Source organism: Plectrocnemia conspersa, unplaced genomic scaffold (assembly GCF_051122295.1).
Source record: "Plectrocnemia conspersa isolate PC_06_02 unplaced genomic scaffold, ASM5112229v1 ptg000002l, whole genome shotgun sequence".
NCBI lineage: Eukaryota > Metazoa > Arthropoda > Insecta > Trichoptera > Polycentropodidae > Plectrocnemia > Plectrocnemia conspersa.
In genome coordinates this window covers 24,412,501-24,428,736 of record NW_028277166.1, presented here as the reverse complement: position 1 = coordinate 24,428,736, position 16,236 = coordinate 24,412,501, and the positions used below count along the sequence as shown (strand labels likewise).

The window sequence follows — 16,236 nt, the reverse complement described above, 5'->3', positions numbered from 1 at the left end:
GTATCTCCAGATAAGACGAGTAAGGACTCCTGGAATGCAATGGAATATCACATCGACGCGAAATGAGTTTTTCTGAAAACAATTAATTTACTACAGCCAAAGATTCGTTAGAAGTATGGCGTGTAGCGCGATATTAATGAAACTATGTTCTATTGTTGTAGGCTTCAAATTCTTGCAATTCTGGGAAGAAAAAATCATGCAGCATTGTTGTGTACGTTTAAAAACAATTTTGATTTTAAAACTGTTTATCTTTCTGGCTCATTTTGTAGTAAGTATAATGTAATATTAGATTAAAATGTATATAAGCATTATTTAAATTGAATCGATCTTATAAAATATATAATGTCTTTGGCCGCCCCTAAAATTGGCTGCTAAGATATAGGACAGTGATTGTGCTGAAAAATCAATAAAAAGTTGTTCTAATTAAATTTCAAAATGAGTGACAAAAACAATTACTGAGATATTATTTCGGCTATAAATCATAAAATGTGTTTCCAAAAAAATTAAAGAGACTCATTCTACGCGATACAACATCGTAAACGTTAAGGAATAAACAAATAATATGCAAATCAATATTCAGGATACGAAATCATATATGGCCAGTCAGAAAATAATTGACGTATGTACAGTTATACAGCATTACCGTAGAATAGAAGATTCGGCATATGAAACCTTACGTTAACGGCTGGTCGATATATGGACGTGTCATCAGATGTCATAACAAAAGCAGGATTTAATCTGTCTAAACAGCAATATTGGACATACGAAATAGTCGGAAGTGATTAATCCCTTCGTTGACCAACCTCAGCGTATGACATTCTCTTAGAGCAGAAAACGCTTTGAAAGGCTGACGCCAATAGGAGTGTTCTGTCCAGGATTAGTCGTTAAATTTGATCCGGCCAACATAGTACTACGACTCTTCTTGATGTCGACGCAGATTGTTTTCCATCGGCACAAGAAGGCTTTATGAAACTGATCATTTTCTGATTCGGCAGCAAAGTCGATGTTCACCTTGCTCAAATAAAATATTATATATCTAAATTACGTTTTAACGGACGGGTGGTGACGGGTAGCAATAAGAAACAGATTGAGACGCTGCAGTAGTATTTTAATAATAAGTATATGTTCACATAGGTATTACAATATATAGGTGACCGGTGCACGAGGCAGCACCGGTCATTGCGAGCTCGCTAAAGTTTGCCAATAAAATATGTCAACGTTGCGTCAGTGTTATCAAAATACCGCCAAATTTTGGCTATAATAAAACATAAGAAAATACATAAACGACTCCTTTCAACGAAGGGCGGCATTTATTGGCAGTCATTATTATATTCTACAGAAATAAATTAGTTGAAACTGCACTTCTTGATTAATATAACTTCGTCACGTTTGTAGCAATTTTTATGTTTATGATATACGAGGGTATTAAAGAAAGTATATTTTTTTTAAATAAAATTAGTAATAGAGTTTTGTGGGTAAAATATACCTTGGTGAAGGGGTAATACCGAACGCGTAAATGAATATATATTATGAAACGTTTCGAAGATCGGTCGAAAAATCGAATTCGACAGGTAAGATAGATGGAAAAGTATTTGGGAGGTTGCAGGATGGGCGGTTGTGCCGCAACGCAATAATCATCGATGATCGATTCGGCTCGGAAGCTCGGAGGCGAGGGGCGCGCGGGACGCGCGGAGGGGGCGGCGACGTCGCGGCGTTGTAGCCGAGTCGGGGCGAGTTCGGCCGAGCTTTGCCGAGCGGGTCGATGTCTGGTGCGGGCCGCGGCGGCCGCGAGCTGCGCACCGCCCCGCCCCGCGCCCGAGGAGCCCCGAGCGCCCGCCGAGAGCGCTAGCGCGACGTCGCCTCGTGACTCGTGAGGGATCGCATGCGACAAAAGACATGAGCGGCCGCCCGCGCACCACGTCCTTCGCGGAGGGCAGCAAGCCGCCGCCCAACCCGCCCCTCGGCGGACTCAAGTTCTCCGGTGAGTAGGCCTCCGTCCCCCCAGTCGCCCCCCGCCCGCGTTCGCAGCCGCCGAAGAGAGGTTAATACGAGCGAGGAGTGCCCCCCTCCGCTCCCCGCCTCTCTTCGCGCCTCGTGTCATTTTTACGCCGACCTGACAGTCGCCCCCTCGCGGGGCGATGTCGGACGGCTTGACGTCTATGCTATTCTTTGTGACCCCCCCGCCCCTCGCCTCGTGTTGCGGCTATTCTTCGAATTTTACATTTTGACATTTACACTCTTGACCCGACGTCCATTTTCATTTTCACGTACAAACCTTACCCCGACGTCCATCTTGGCGTCTTTATGTAGTGACAATTTCAAATTTAATGACATTTAACAAACTTGTCCCGACGTCCATTTTGACGTTATGTACCATCGATTGTTATTTAGCTTTTTATCAAACAAAATTCGACTTTTGCATATTATAAATTTTAAAACAAAAACATATTTATAATTACATAACTAATTCTCCTATATCAGATTTATATTGAAGTCTCTCGCTGCACTGCATTCTTTCAATTCATAATCCTTACCAAATTTCTGGGTTTTTTTTTTTATATATTCCTACATACTGGAGTCAAAATGACAGTTAACCACTTTGAACGATTATTGATTTTAAACCAAACCAGACATAAATTTAGTATCCCGCAGACTGATAAACCGAGGTTTAAGGATATGGCATAAATGACGTTAGTGGTTTTCCCGTTGCAGTGTATGACGAACAAAAATTTTACTCGTAAACAATTTTTACTTACTCATGGAATCCTTGTCAGCGTAAAACCGCTAATTGATTTTTATAGAGCATTTGCAAGAAATCAAAATTGTTAATTAAACAGCAACATATTCTTCAATTTTAGATATTGCATTCAAAAATTATCTTGCAGAATTGACATAGTTTTAGAGGAAATTTCGTAAACAATACATTTCTAATTGATAAATTGTTATTGATGAATAAATTGTTAATTGACGCTAATGGGTAATTCGTAAACATAATTTGATTGATTTTACAATCAGTGGTTTTTGAATCGTCAAGTGATTTATAACTAATAAACAAAAAATTGCGTATGTATAGAGTAATTCAATTTGACCACTAATATCCGAGTAAAACTTTCATATGTACACTACCGTTCAAAAGCTTAAAACTAAAACCTGCAACGATGTTCATAGTCAGAAAAATATTATTACCGAATTAAAGAATATACTATTTTCTGTATTTGCCATAATAATATTAAGGCATATGTTTTTTTAAACTCGACTATTCTGGTCCAGCTGTTTAACATGCAGTAGCGAGGGCTCAACTTAGTTTCTATGCACATTTATTTACTTGCATTAAAACAAATCACAATCTGAAGAACTGTTGTTGAAAACCTCGTAATATTAGATGGAATTTAAAAAAACATATTTTAAACCAATTTTAGAAGAGCAAGTGCCACCTATGGGCAGACGTTAAAATAGGCCAGGTTTTATTTTCCAATAGGATAACAATCCCAAATACTTCTTGCATTGTGAAGGGAGTTTCTACAAATAATAGAAGAAGACTGAATATTAAAAAATATGATTTGGTCATCCCAATCGCCATATTTAAATCAAATTGAGCTTGATCATAAAATTCGCCAGCACTCACTAAATTCACAAAAAACCTTATAGGAACGACTACAGAGTGAGTAGGCTAATATACCAACCACTACATTGAAAAATTTAGTTATTAGAATGCCAGAATAGTTAAAGCCGTGTTATCCAATTTTTTTGATGAAAGGGCAATTAAATTGGGTTTTTTGTTTCAAATACTATATTAAATTGTAATATTAAGTTTATTGATAATTAGGTATTTTATCTTTCATATTATGTTGTTTTTTTATAATTTATCCAATTTATGTAAAGAATATTGTCAACAAAAATAATTTTTTTTAACACTAGATTTACGGCACCCGTTAAATTGATGGGTTTCTGTTTTATTTTGAATCAGTCAGTGTTTTTTTACAACTTTTTATAATTGAACAATGCAAATATATTAACTCTGTTCACTATATAGCTATTTTTAATGACATCCATCAAATTGATGGGTTTATGCTCGTAAATCTAGTGTTAAACTTTTGACCAGTAGTGTACAATAAAAACTTTTTATTTGCACCAAGTGATATGATACCCCTCTATTAACATGACTGAGACAATTTTGGCAATAGCTATGTGAATAGTACTAAAAATCTGACTTGACCACTGTTTTAATCCTTTGAGCGGTATCGTCGTACATGTACGGTGGTCGATCATTCATTGTTTTGACGTGCCCCAGATAGTTATATGTTTACATATATACCTGAAGAAATGAAAAATAAACAACATTATATTTATTTTAACATTAATTTAATCGTTCTAATGCCACGGGGTTCGGTCTCTACGTGACATTAATGCTAAGAACCAACCACATGCGGGCCATTTACAGAATCTTACTTACGTTACGAAATAATATAACAAGACTATTTAGGTATATAAAGCAATCTATGGAAAAATCCTTTACAATTATTACCTCTTGAATACACTTGTCTTAAAAATGGATAAAATTAATGTGCTTCTTTTCAACGTCGCCAGGTTTACCACTAGCCACTTGCGTCTCTGATATATGAAACATAACTTTTAATAATAATTGGTGTATAACTTAACTATTTTTGTTTCTCAAAGACTAAAATGTAGTCAGTTAGTAGGGGTGTCTATCCGGTTTGCGCCTTTGTAATAATGATACTTCTCGACCAAATTTCACGCGTTAGATGATAATATTAAAAAAATACCGAAAACCTTTATTATTGCTGGTTTATATTTTATAAAATTTATGTATTTTATACTTTGTATAAAAATGTTAATTTGCTAATAAAGCAAAAATTAATTGAATATAGTTTTGTTGTTCAAATTTGAATTCTAAAAATAGCTTGCATTGGTGTCGCGTACTTCGAAAGATACTGTGGCACGAAAACGGTTAATGTAAATGATTTCTATAGAAAATAATTCATAACAAAAAATATCCACAAAAGCCATATATAAAAAATACGTAAAATAAATTAAAGAAATTTAATAACTGGAAAGCGTTAAAATAAATCAAAGCAATAAAACGTTTAGAATCACTTATTTTTTCTATAATTTACTATAAATGCAATATAAAATAGTAATAAATAAATTACAACAAAAATAATTATGGAAAAATACGTTAAATTAACTCATTCTCAGGTGTGTACAAATATTGGAAACTATAAAATGTCATGGTTTTTGTTCACAAGCAGAAGTCATCTTCACACAATAGCTAGATTATGGCAAATGAAAGATCCATAATAAGTAATCCGAAACATTTCTAGTAGTATGTTAATTTTAAACGTGTAATTGAATCACAAATAACATTGATGTTTAATATGGCATTTCTTATTGTGGTTCAACGATTAATTCTAATGGATTTGCAGATTACTTGGAACGGTTTTGGACATTTCAAACAATTGTAAAATTCTGTAATTGTCTTTCTTTTCAACTTCCGTTATCAATTATTGTCTTGCTTAAACCGAATCTTTCATATAGTCCGGATTTATAAGTATAAACCTACAGATTCTACTGCCACCAATTTTTTTGTATGCACTCAAGAAATTATATTTTTTTTTTGAACTGAATACACATAAAATATATACAAATTTAAGCTCTTAATAAATCTTAATTAACAAATTTATCGTCGATAACTCATTGTAACCGCAAGTCCACTGCAATTACTAATTCCTAATTTCTACAAAATGCTTTGAATTCTTGACGGTCTTCAGTAAATCGTTTACTGTTCTGCATTGATACTTGTCTTGTAACATTTTCTAGAAAGCTACTCTTGCTAAATTTCTCTTAACAAGGAAAAGTCTACAATCAATGTTGACATTTTGTTACATGGTCAATTTTTCTAATAAGTCGTTGAGGATACTGGGTTTTGTGGAGCGAAATGTGTGGCATACTAGTAAAATGGAATAAAACAATCCGTATTATTTGAAGATATGTTCGAAAAATTATAGACATTTTCCTTTTGAATTTTTTGAATTTATATCCAAATCGTAGAAGCACTTTGAAATTACTCACTGAGTTTCAGTGGGTTATGTCTTGAGTGCTCGCAGTTTAGTAACATACACATTTCTTGTAGATATGCTTATGAAATTAAACGTTTCTACAAGATTCTGAGGAGCAGAACATGATCTGCGTTGCGATTTTGTCTACTGCTTTGGTGGCCCATCTTTGTGATGTTGTATATGCACCTTTTTGAACTTGATTTAAATCCTGAGAAATGAGAAATAGTTTAATTTCATAAAACTAACTTTCAATCAATGTAAAAATAATACTTAGAACGTATTCTTGGACTATGTTCTTTAAAAACTAAAAACGTACAGTTTTAGAATCAGGGTGGTGTATATTTGAAGTAGCGTGTCTATTCCATAATCATGTCAAGTTCCACTCTGAATTTGCCTTTTAAGTCACATAAATTGGATCATTTCCCATCACTTCGTTCATAATTATATTGTATTGCTATTTTTACCAAATAAATGTTCTAAATTATTATTCTATGTACATTTTAAATGGTTTTTTTTCAACTAGATGAAACAATTTTTTTTATTTTCACAATTACATAAATGTATTTGAATCTGATATCCTCTAAATTACTATTCTCACATGTTTTCATAAATCATGTTACACAGACTCACTTTTGCGTATAAATCTTATGTTCAAAATCAAGAATAGTAAATTTTGACGCATGAATATAAACTAAATGTTCATTTTGCCAAGTAATTTGTACATTAAAAGTTCTTCATTTGCATTACGTCTTATGTTACACTCTAATGACTCAATATTAATCTTACTGAGACTTTTTTGAAATAGTCATGTGAATAGCATTAAAAATCCAACTTAACCTTCGTTTCAATGTCTTATTCACTAGAAAGACGTATACAAATGCAACAATTAGTTCTCAAAATGAATGACGATCCTCATTTTGAGATATATTTTTAACCCATCAAGTTTCACTGTTAATTTTATATTTATGTTTTAGAAATTCAATCTCTTTCGTTCAGAATTATGTGTTGATTTTGATATAAAAATCATTAATTGTATGCCTAAAAATATACAGATTGAATTTATTTATATTGTTTTTAGAAATACACATTGATTTTGATCATAATCAAGAATACATCAATGAGATTTTTTGGAATTGCACCTTCATATGTCGATGTGTTCTGTTTCTGTTATTGGATCTTGTACTCTCAGTCATATTACTTAGCAACTACGCAAAGTCTGACGTTATTACAAACGCACGTGCCACCGTAGCAAATATTGTGGTTATAACTGGAATTGTTTTATGTGCCGTCATAAAAAGTTACGCTTAATGACTAAAATAACTTTGATTATTATATTAACATCCTATTTTAATCTGATTTATGTTCATTCTCAGGCCTTCTACTAATCACATTTATTCAACATTATAATTTATAATATTAATATCCAATTAGTGGAAGGTATAAAGGAATTGTATTTCCATTTAACGACCGATGCCGAGTGTATTATCAAGTTCTAGTTTCACATCATTTAAAATATATTTCGATCGATTTTTGATAATGATACTTCGTTTCTTTCACGATATTGGAATCCAACGATATAATACTCCGATGCGTAATTGTAACGATTGTGTGTTTAACTGTATATGTGACATAATGTCGTGGTTAATGTTACATAATTTTTATCAATGTCACACTAAAACAGAGGATTCCATAATCGTTGTATGCCAATTATCAGGAAACTGATTTTATACGTATTTAAAGAATGTTTGTTAGTTAACCTTTATAAATCGACCATTTTTTATATTGGAATTTTAATAGATAGCTGTTTTATCTATTAAATCAAGGTTGTCACAACACGTGTTTAAATATATTTTATCTTTATTTATCAATAATATTATTAATGGTCTTTAAGTTTCTTATTATATTCTATGCTAAAATGTAGATCATGATTGATTTTCTTATATAATTTTTATAAATATTGTTTGCTATAAATATGTTTTAGTGACAAATATAGGACAAAATAATATTAGTTAAATAAATCTTTCATTTACATTTAAACTAGACACCGTTAAAGAGATGGTTTGTTTTAAACATCAACCTATTACACCTGTCAGTTTTTTTATGTTGCATTGGTCTCGGTTTGGTACATGCTTTGTGACAACTGCATAAGAATCAAATTTACTTGACAAGTTCACACTTAACACAAAAAGTAATCAACCAATTGAGTCTAATTTTTAAACTTCCTTGACTGTTAAATATTTTCAATGTTAGTAGTATATCTCAAATACGGAATATATTCGCCCGGTCTTTAATTATACTTTCTAAGTGAATATTGCTACTCTAAAAATGTATTTTCAATGTATCTACAGCTAATTGTGCCATTTTTGTATAGCAAAATTTATCTTATTATCCTTGTGTTATTTATGGGAGTCAGAAAATAATTATAAAAAACACTATGTAATTGCCGAAATTCCAGAAAATCTTCAAATTTATAAGCAAATGTTATGCAGCTGTGGACTTTCACAATTGTTAGTGTCGATTTTTTATCTCTTTTATATATATATACGAATAATGTTTAATTTTAAGTCGTTTATAACATTTTAAAGGGAGAAAAATAATATTTAAAGGAAATGATGATATGATAAGCTAGGCTGCGCAATGAGAATTTTAACAATGTATATTTAGTTTTTGAGGAATAGTGGTAAATTATATGTTTTTAATAAATAGTATAATAAAATATGTTACGTATCAATTATTTTCGGATTTGTTCAAATTAGATTTAGTTTAATCTATTCATAGTTACGCCATTGGTGTTGTTTTCCCCTGAATTTTACTCTATTTACCCGTTATATGTGCATATTTAGGCTTGCGAGACAGAAACGTATCTAGAGCTATAGAAATAGTTCATTTATTGTTTGACATAAGTGGGCCATTTGTATGTGTGGCTAAAATGTACGGCGATCGGTAAAAAAGCCCACACGAATTCCTCACATAGAAAAATAATTTAACAAAATTTAATTAATTCGTTCACAGTTTAGTGCTAGTGACACTCAGGCAGCTATTTCATTTATTTATTAGATTTCATTGTGTTTGATTGGTTGTTTGTAAATATTTTTGCCATATTTATACTTTGCTATTTTAATTACACGTGGGGGTACATATGTTTATAAGTTATCAATTGATAAATTAGTTTTATTTTATTTCTTTTATATTATTAACTATTTAAATATGTGAGGCAATATCAGTATGTGGGTGTTTTAGAGAACAAATGTACTGGTTTCTAATTCGAGATACTGTTGTGTGTTTAAGCAGGCTTTTCATATAAGACAACCAAGATACTCAAATTTATGGAAAACAAAAACAACCCATATAATCGTTGGCAAACATTCGTTGGAACGAGAAGCGTTCTTTTAAAACGAATATCATTCTCGTCTCAAGCACTAATACGATAATAAACAGAAACAATCTTATTTTCGAGCGTTAGGCTCGGTTATCAGTTGGTAGGTGAATTGGTTGTAAACATTGCTAATAACACTAAAATAAAAAATAGGCGACAAATTAAATGGTCAGGATTTAAATTTGGTCGGAATAAAAATATAGGACGTTCATTATGTGAATTAAAATAATACAAATATAACATTTATAAGTATAAATGGGCAATAAATATTTTATAAAATATCTCGCTCGCATCAAAATTGTTGGACAGGTTAGGTGCGAGCGAGTGTTGGTAAGAACATTGAACACTCCATGAATAACTCACAACGAATCTATTTAATCATATGTAGGACGCGAAAGTATTCAGAGCGACGAACGAAGCGCTGGGACGTCATTTCAGCTTTTTTCGGAGGGGGAGGGTGAGAGGTCGTTTTTATAATATTTCGATTTCATTGAGATTCATAGTACAGTGGTACTTCGGTTTTAGTTGACTTCGGTTATCGTCGATTTTTTCTGCAAAAAAATTGTCTCAGTTTTCGTCGGTTACCTCGGATTTCGTCGGCGAACACGAGCCACGCGCTTGTGTTGCCACTACAATTACATGCTTCATAATGTTAATACATACATACATAGAATTATGATTTTACCGAGCATTACCACGCTCGTTACCGAGCATTCCCCACTGCGACCGCGTTGACACGATTTTATTGCTTTTGACGGGAATTTTTGACTTCTGAGAAGTGATAATTGTTTTTGCGCTCTCCTATTGACCAAAATTCGATTTGAAGGGGAGGGGGGGAGATAATACCCTCACCTGTCTCACTCCATATGACGTCCCTTGCGAAGCGGGAATAACAAAGAGCGGCCGCGGAGAGCACACTTGACTTTTTATTAATTCTGACCGCTTATATTCTGAATTTTTAATATAAATTCTGACCTGAAAATTACGAACCAATAAAATAGTTGTATCGTTTATAAATTAGGAAAATATAAAAGATGTAAACATACTTACTTGCTTGGCCATATTAATAGGGCACCCCAATAAATGTGTTAAATCTTAAAAAATCGTAAAAATATAAATAAAAAACTGATCGAGGTTGTTTAAAGTGTTTATTTTAAGCTTATTTTTAATATTTAGTAGACCCACCCTTAGCTTTAATTACAGCTGCAGCCCTCTTTGGTACACTCAACTAATGACTTGCAGGGGGGGGAGATAATTTTCTCTATTCTAAACTGCAATTTTTCTCGCAGCTCAATTTTGGATTTGCAAAATAACGCTTCCGCCACTATATTTGACTTTGGGTACTACGCAATTAGCTGCATATGGTCCCAAAAACCTATATTTTCTTTTCTTAATTTCTTAAAATAATCATGCTATAAAAATAGTATGATTATTTAAAAAAAATATTACTTTAGATTTAGTTTTTAATATTTTATATGGTAACCAATATTAGTTTAAAATTGTCTCAAAGTTGGATTCAACGGACCAAATGACTCGCCTAGTTTTCAGATGTTCAATCTCGGTGTTTTCGGGCCCACTCTTACCTTCGAGATTTATTTATTTTTGAAAGCCACGGTACAACTTCCGAGTACTAGATCATTGAGCCTTCTTCTCACCGTATGCGAAGAAATAGATTAGTTTTTAAAATTACGGTTAAATCTACCTGCTAAAATATTTTGATCAGACTATGCACTTTTAAAGTTACACGCCATTTTAAGGGGTGCCCCATTATTATGACCAAGGCTGTGTCCATTTAATTTTGTTTGATCTTTTGGACTAAAGAAGAATCGTTTATTGTTTTGATTCTCTGATATCTCTGTGGTCACCTAAGCTGTCGAAAAGAGGCAGACGATCTTGCTGCGGTGTTCCAAGTAAGAAAAATCGATTTTTCCAGGACTCCTATTTTCTGAAGATCTCTAAGCGAAGTTGGTCGATACGTTGGCTAAAAATACGCGGTTATCCACACTGTCAGACCGGTCGACGTTCTACTAACAACCGGTTTGCGTGATTTGACCGATTGGGTATCTCTTCTCTCGGAAAAGGGAAGCGGCGCGCAATCTCCCGAAACTGCCGAGTTCGCCGCCAGAGTGTGGCGACTTCTCTGCAGAGTTTTCCCGCGTGGGCGTCTGCCTTTAGTAGATTCGTGCGATTTATTTCGCATCGATTGCGTTTGTGTGTTACCGCTCGCGACGCACACACAGGGCCGCGATGCGTCGCATTGACCCAATTCGGCGCCAGTGGGGCGCCGCTCCGGTTGCCCACTTTTGCACACTTTAGCACTTTGAACCAAAATTCTGAATAATGAGCGTCAAAGCGAGGCGATGCAGAGACGGTTTTCCATTGTCGTGACAATCGCTTTTTTCAGGCCACAATCTAACCGTAGAACGCGAATAACTAAAATTTAGATGTTCTTATCTATAAATGGCTTTTATATACGATCGTGTCTGAAAAACCGAAATGAGCTATAAATAGATAATGATCAATAATCAGATTATGTTTTCATTGATTTTCCTGGTCTCACGGATAAATATTGAAATGATTTTTTTATAGTAATATTTTTCGTTGTTGGTCAGTTTGTCTTCATGCGAATTTTGCCAGCTTTAACATATTTATTGAATAGTGATATACCAAAGCTGGGATGAACTTAAAGTGACTTGCTACGTGCATGTTACATTTACATATGATTAAAAGTCGCGTTTGAATCGACCACTGCAGTGTTTTGATTTAGTGAAACTGCAAAAATGCATGCAAAAATAGAGATTAGTATCAGAATGTCTATCTTGATTTCCTAAAAAATCGAATTGACAACAGTTTCTATCAAAATTATTTTAAAAATATATATAAATAATCTTATAGATCCAGAATTTAACCGTTTACATGCCGTGAGGACGACGGTTTCCGTATATGAATGACATAAATGCCGCTAGAACGCGGGTGTCTACTCATAGTTTTGTCGCAAACTAAAATTTTTTTTTTAATATTGAGAGACATCTCTTGAGCATTAGAAAAAATATTATGGTTCAAAATCACACTAAATATATAATTTATTAATTCACATATGACATTAGGATTGGCATAACAATTATCATAATAACCAAAAAATCGTCAATTTGCAAAACATGTGTCAATATGCAAACACTTTATTATTCTCAAATGGAGACTTATGTAATATTATGGGAGTAAAATATAATTATTACCATTACCATTTTTTGGGCTTGAAAAACACGCAACATTTATTACTAACCATATAAGAATACTGCGGCACAAAAATGGTTAATTGCATTTTCTTGATCGCGTTAAAGCGAAACCGCGCAAATCAAGGTATGGGTGTATTATTTTAATAGTGATTGGACTGGTCATAAATATTTATAATTAAATTTAATTATGTAATATTTTACTAAGTAAATAAATATAGAGGACTTTCGGTTATTTTATGCACTTAAAAAATATTCAAAATTGATAGAAATAACAGGAAGAGCTGACATTTTAAACTATACATTAAAACTTATGATGCAATAATTTAATTTAGATAATTAAACTAGTTAACCAGGTAAATGGCCACACGCCAAAGAATTGATAAGAACGCTTGTAACACACTTTCGAGTCTATAAATAATTTTAATATATCACGATAACATTCAAGAAATCATTAAGCCGACTAGCTTACCACATAATCGCTATGAAAATATATAAATAAATATATCGCATTGTGTGCGTTCAGATCATATATATTGTTGAAACACGTAGGATACGCCTCTGACCTTAACACTCCAAAGTTTAACCTTTTCGAATGCTACTTATGCGTACAATACGGACACTTGCGCATTGTGGTCCCTCTGCATTCCCATTGTGTTTTCGTTATCCGGAGCGAAATCGCGTTGCATTTTTCATTGTCGTGTCTAAACGAAAAGCTAGATAAAATTGGGTTCATAGTACACTTATGCATTATTAAATCGATGAATTAGTAATGAAACGGAGACAACAAAAAAACTTGTACACATGCATATCTCATAGAATTAATATTTAACTTTTTTTTGTGTTTTCTTTGTACTTCATAATAAAAACATGAACACCTTTTATGAGGTGTTCGTTGTTGTAGAAAATATAATAGAATAATACCTTTCTCTATTTTACGGCATTAGCATCCTTTTTGCATTCGCTTCTATCGATTTCGGTCGCTATTTTCGTACCATTTGATGTTTCTTTTTGGAGAGTGTGCGACGAAACGACCAATCAATCTTCTAACAAAGGACGTTCGCTCTTTCAGAGCCGTGTTCCATTGTTTTCAGCCGCGAAAGTGAAAACTGTACTCGAATCGCGTGCATCATGCAACACTCGCGATTCTCTCGGGTCGCAAAATAAGAATTATACCGTACACCGATGGCACGTGCTTTATGCTTAGCGCTTGAAGTTGTTGACGATTATTGAATCGACACGACCGTCGGCGTTTATCGTCAATTATTATTGCCGTGTGCAGGTTGATGAAAAGGTGTCCTTGCACTCTGAAATATCTGATGTCTGCGAGCGTGGACAAAAGAGCACGTACTGCTTGTAGGACCTAGAGTCGGATAACAAGCGCTCCTTTTGTCTCTCTTCCCGCGGGCGTGAAGCAATCCAGTTTTCAGCGGCTTTCGGCTCAGGTACGCTCTTTCTATAAAATATAAAAGGCTGAAATGCGTTTAGTAATTAGTAACGGATCGATACTGCATTTAGGAAGCGAGCAGTATGGCTTCTGAGTGTCCTCGCTAAGGTTGCGATTATTTTTTATGTTATGTTATGCTATTTTAATCAGTTTGATTTATACAGGGTTATTCAATAACGATTATTTATTATATGATTAAAAATAACTGACATATAAAAGGCTTCTCCAAAATCAGGCTTTTATTTCAACCTGTTATCGTGGTGTATATTTTAGATTCATCTAGAATTCATGTAGTATATATAGTGACAAATGTTTTTTTTCATTTAAATAATTTGTATAAAAATACTTAAATTCACGGTCAAAAGAATTATACGTTTGTACCATAAAAAAGTTATAACAATTAAACAGTAGACTCACCGATAACATGGTAGATAGGGAGCGTGTACTTGGGGATCTAATTTTTTTTGCAATGCTTACGTACTAATGCAAATGTATGTCGGGCGCGTGCGGTGAGATCTTCTCCCTTTCGCTCACTCGCGTGCTACGTGACGAGAGAGAGATAAGAGCGAGCTGCCGCACGCTCCAGGCAGAGGAGCAAAAAGCAACTATTAAATATACATACATATGTATTTGTTTTAATTTTATTTTTAACTGATATATTTTTGGAAGGACTAGTGTGAGAAATATAACAAACATTAATATATCTAGTGTGGAATTCAGTTTCTTTTAAAATGTATGAACAATTTGTACTTGAACAATTGCAGAATCTTTATAAATGGAGTGGTATATGTAACGCACTATTTTTATAACTATTTGAACACTATTTTAATTAACCATTACTTTTTGCTTCTACTTCGATATCAACTAACATTTTTAGAATGATCTGAAAATGATATTTAAAATTATAATGGAAACCACCGTGTTATACACATGATTATTCGTAAAACTCCATTATAGTATAATCGTTTATGACTTTCGAAACATTTTGAAACTTTCAAGCCGATATTATTTTTGGAACCCTTACTCTGAAAAAAGATTTTGGACATTTATCAGCAACATGCCAGCTATATTTTTGTTTTAGTTTTAATTTGTGACCGCAATAATTAGTATCTGATTTGTATATTATTACAACACCTTAATAATTGTGGTCCTCCCATGTCTTTATCCAAAATCATATTTTGTGTCAAGGTTGCATTGTTTATGTTACAGTGAATGTGTATTACCAGTAAAAATATATTTTCACTTTCAGTAAAATCATTATGAAAATTTTCACGGGTAGATATATATTTCTACTAGTGAAAACATACTTTATTTGAATTTTTGTGTTAATGGGACCATGGTGTCTACAACACCATGTCCCATTAACACAAAAATACGTACTGTCTAGATAACAATCGTACTTAATTCGATCGTCAATATTGTCTATCCAAATTGATGACACGGGACATGCAGATACATCGGAAACCCTGAACGTGGCACAGTTTACAGCACACGATTAATTAGATAAGATATTTCCAAGAAGCTTGATAATTACTGCAAGCAAGGTTAGGATCACAACCGTTCAAGGGTACACTCGCATTTAGACGTTGACGATAAGAAAATAGTTTTCTTTTTTACGCTAGAGCTAGTTCCGGTCGCCTCCGGATACGATAAGCAAACTCCCTTTCGAATCACCTTCGTTCGCCTAATTGGCACTAGAAGGGACGGAGATTTCTCGCGTATCGATCTCAACCTTACCCCCTCTGTGTTAACCGGTTGTCGCCGATTCACGCAGGTCTGTGATGTTATTTTTGGGCCACCTACCTTCCTTCCTTCCGATGACGGCGCGCCACTCACTTTCTTGAAGAGACTACGATAGTCACAATTTCCGTAAATTTCTAACTCGATAAACACTTCAATCCGGTGACTGAATTTCATTAGACGCTTGAACTATTTTAACCTTTTGTGTGGGAAAGATATGTTTAATGTTTATGGTTAACCAGATATCAATTATAGATATATTGTTTTACTTGATTTATTACATATTTATTTTTCCGCATTTTCCTAAAAGAAAAGTTCAATTGCAAATCATAAATAATTATTAAAACTTTCACATGGAGAAGT

General features: G+C 33.5%; 1 protein-coding gene across 2 annotated transcripts in view; it reads left to right on the top strand.

The window, feature by feature from the left end:
- Window positions 1–1,732: 1,732 nt before the first annotated feature.
- sgg (glycogen synthase kinase 3 beta homolog shaggy) overlaps window positions 1,733–16,236 on the top strand; it is a 70,620-nt gene continuing 56,116 nt past the window's right edge. For both annotated transcript variants that reach the window (XM_088205942.1, XM_088205939.1), the window contains exon 1: window positions 1,733–1,981. In XM_088205942.1, the coding sequence (XP_088062068.1) occupies window positions 1,897–1,981 (85 nt within the window). In that variant the 5' untranslated portion in view covers window positions 1,733–1,896. The remainder of the gene's footprint in view (window positions 1,982–16,236) is intronic.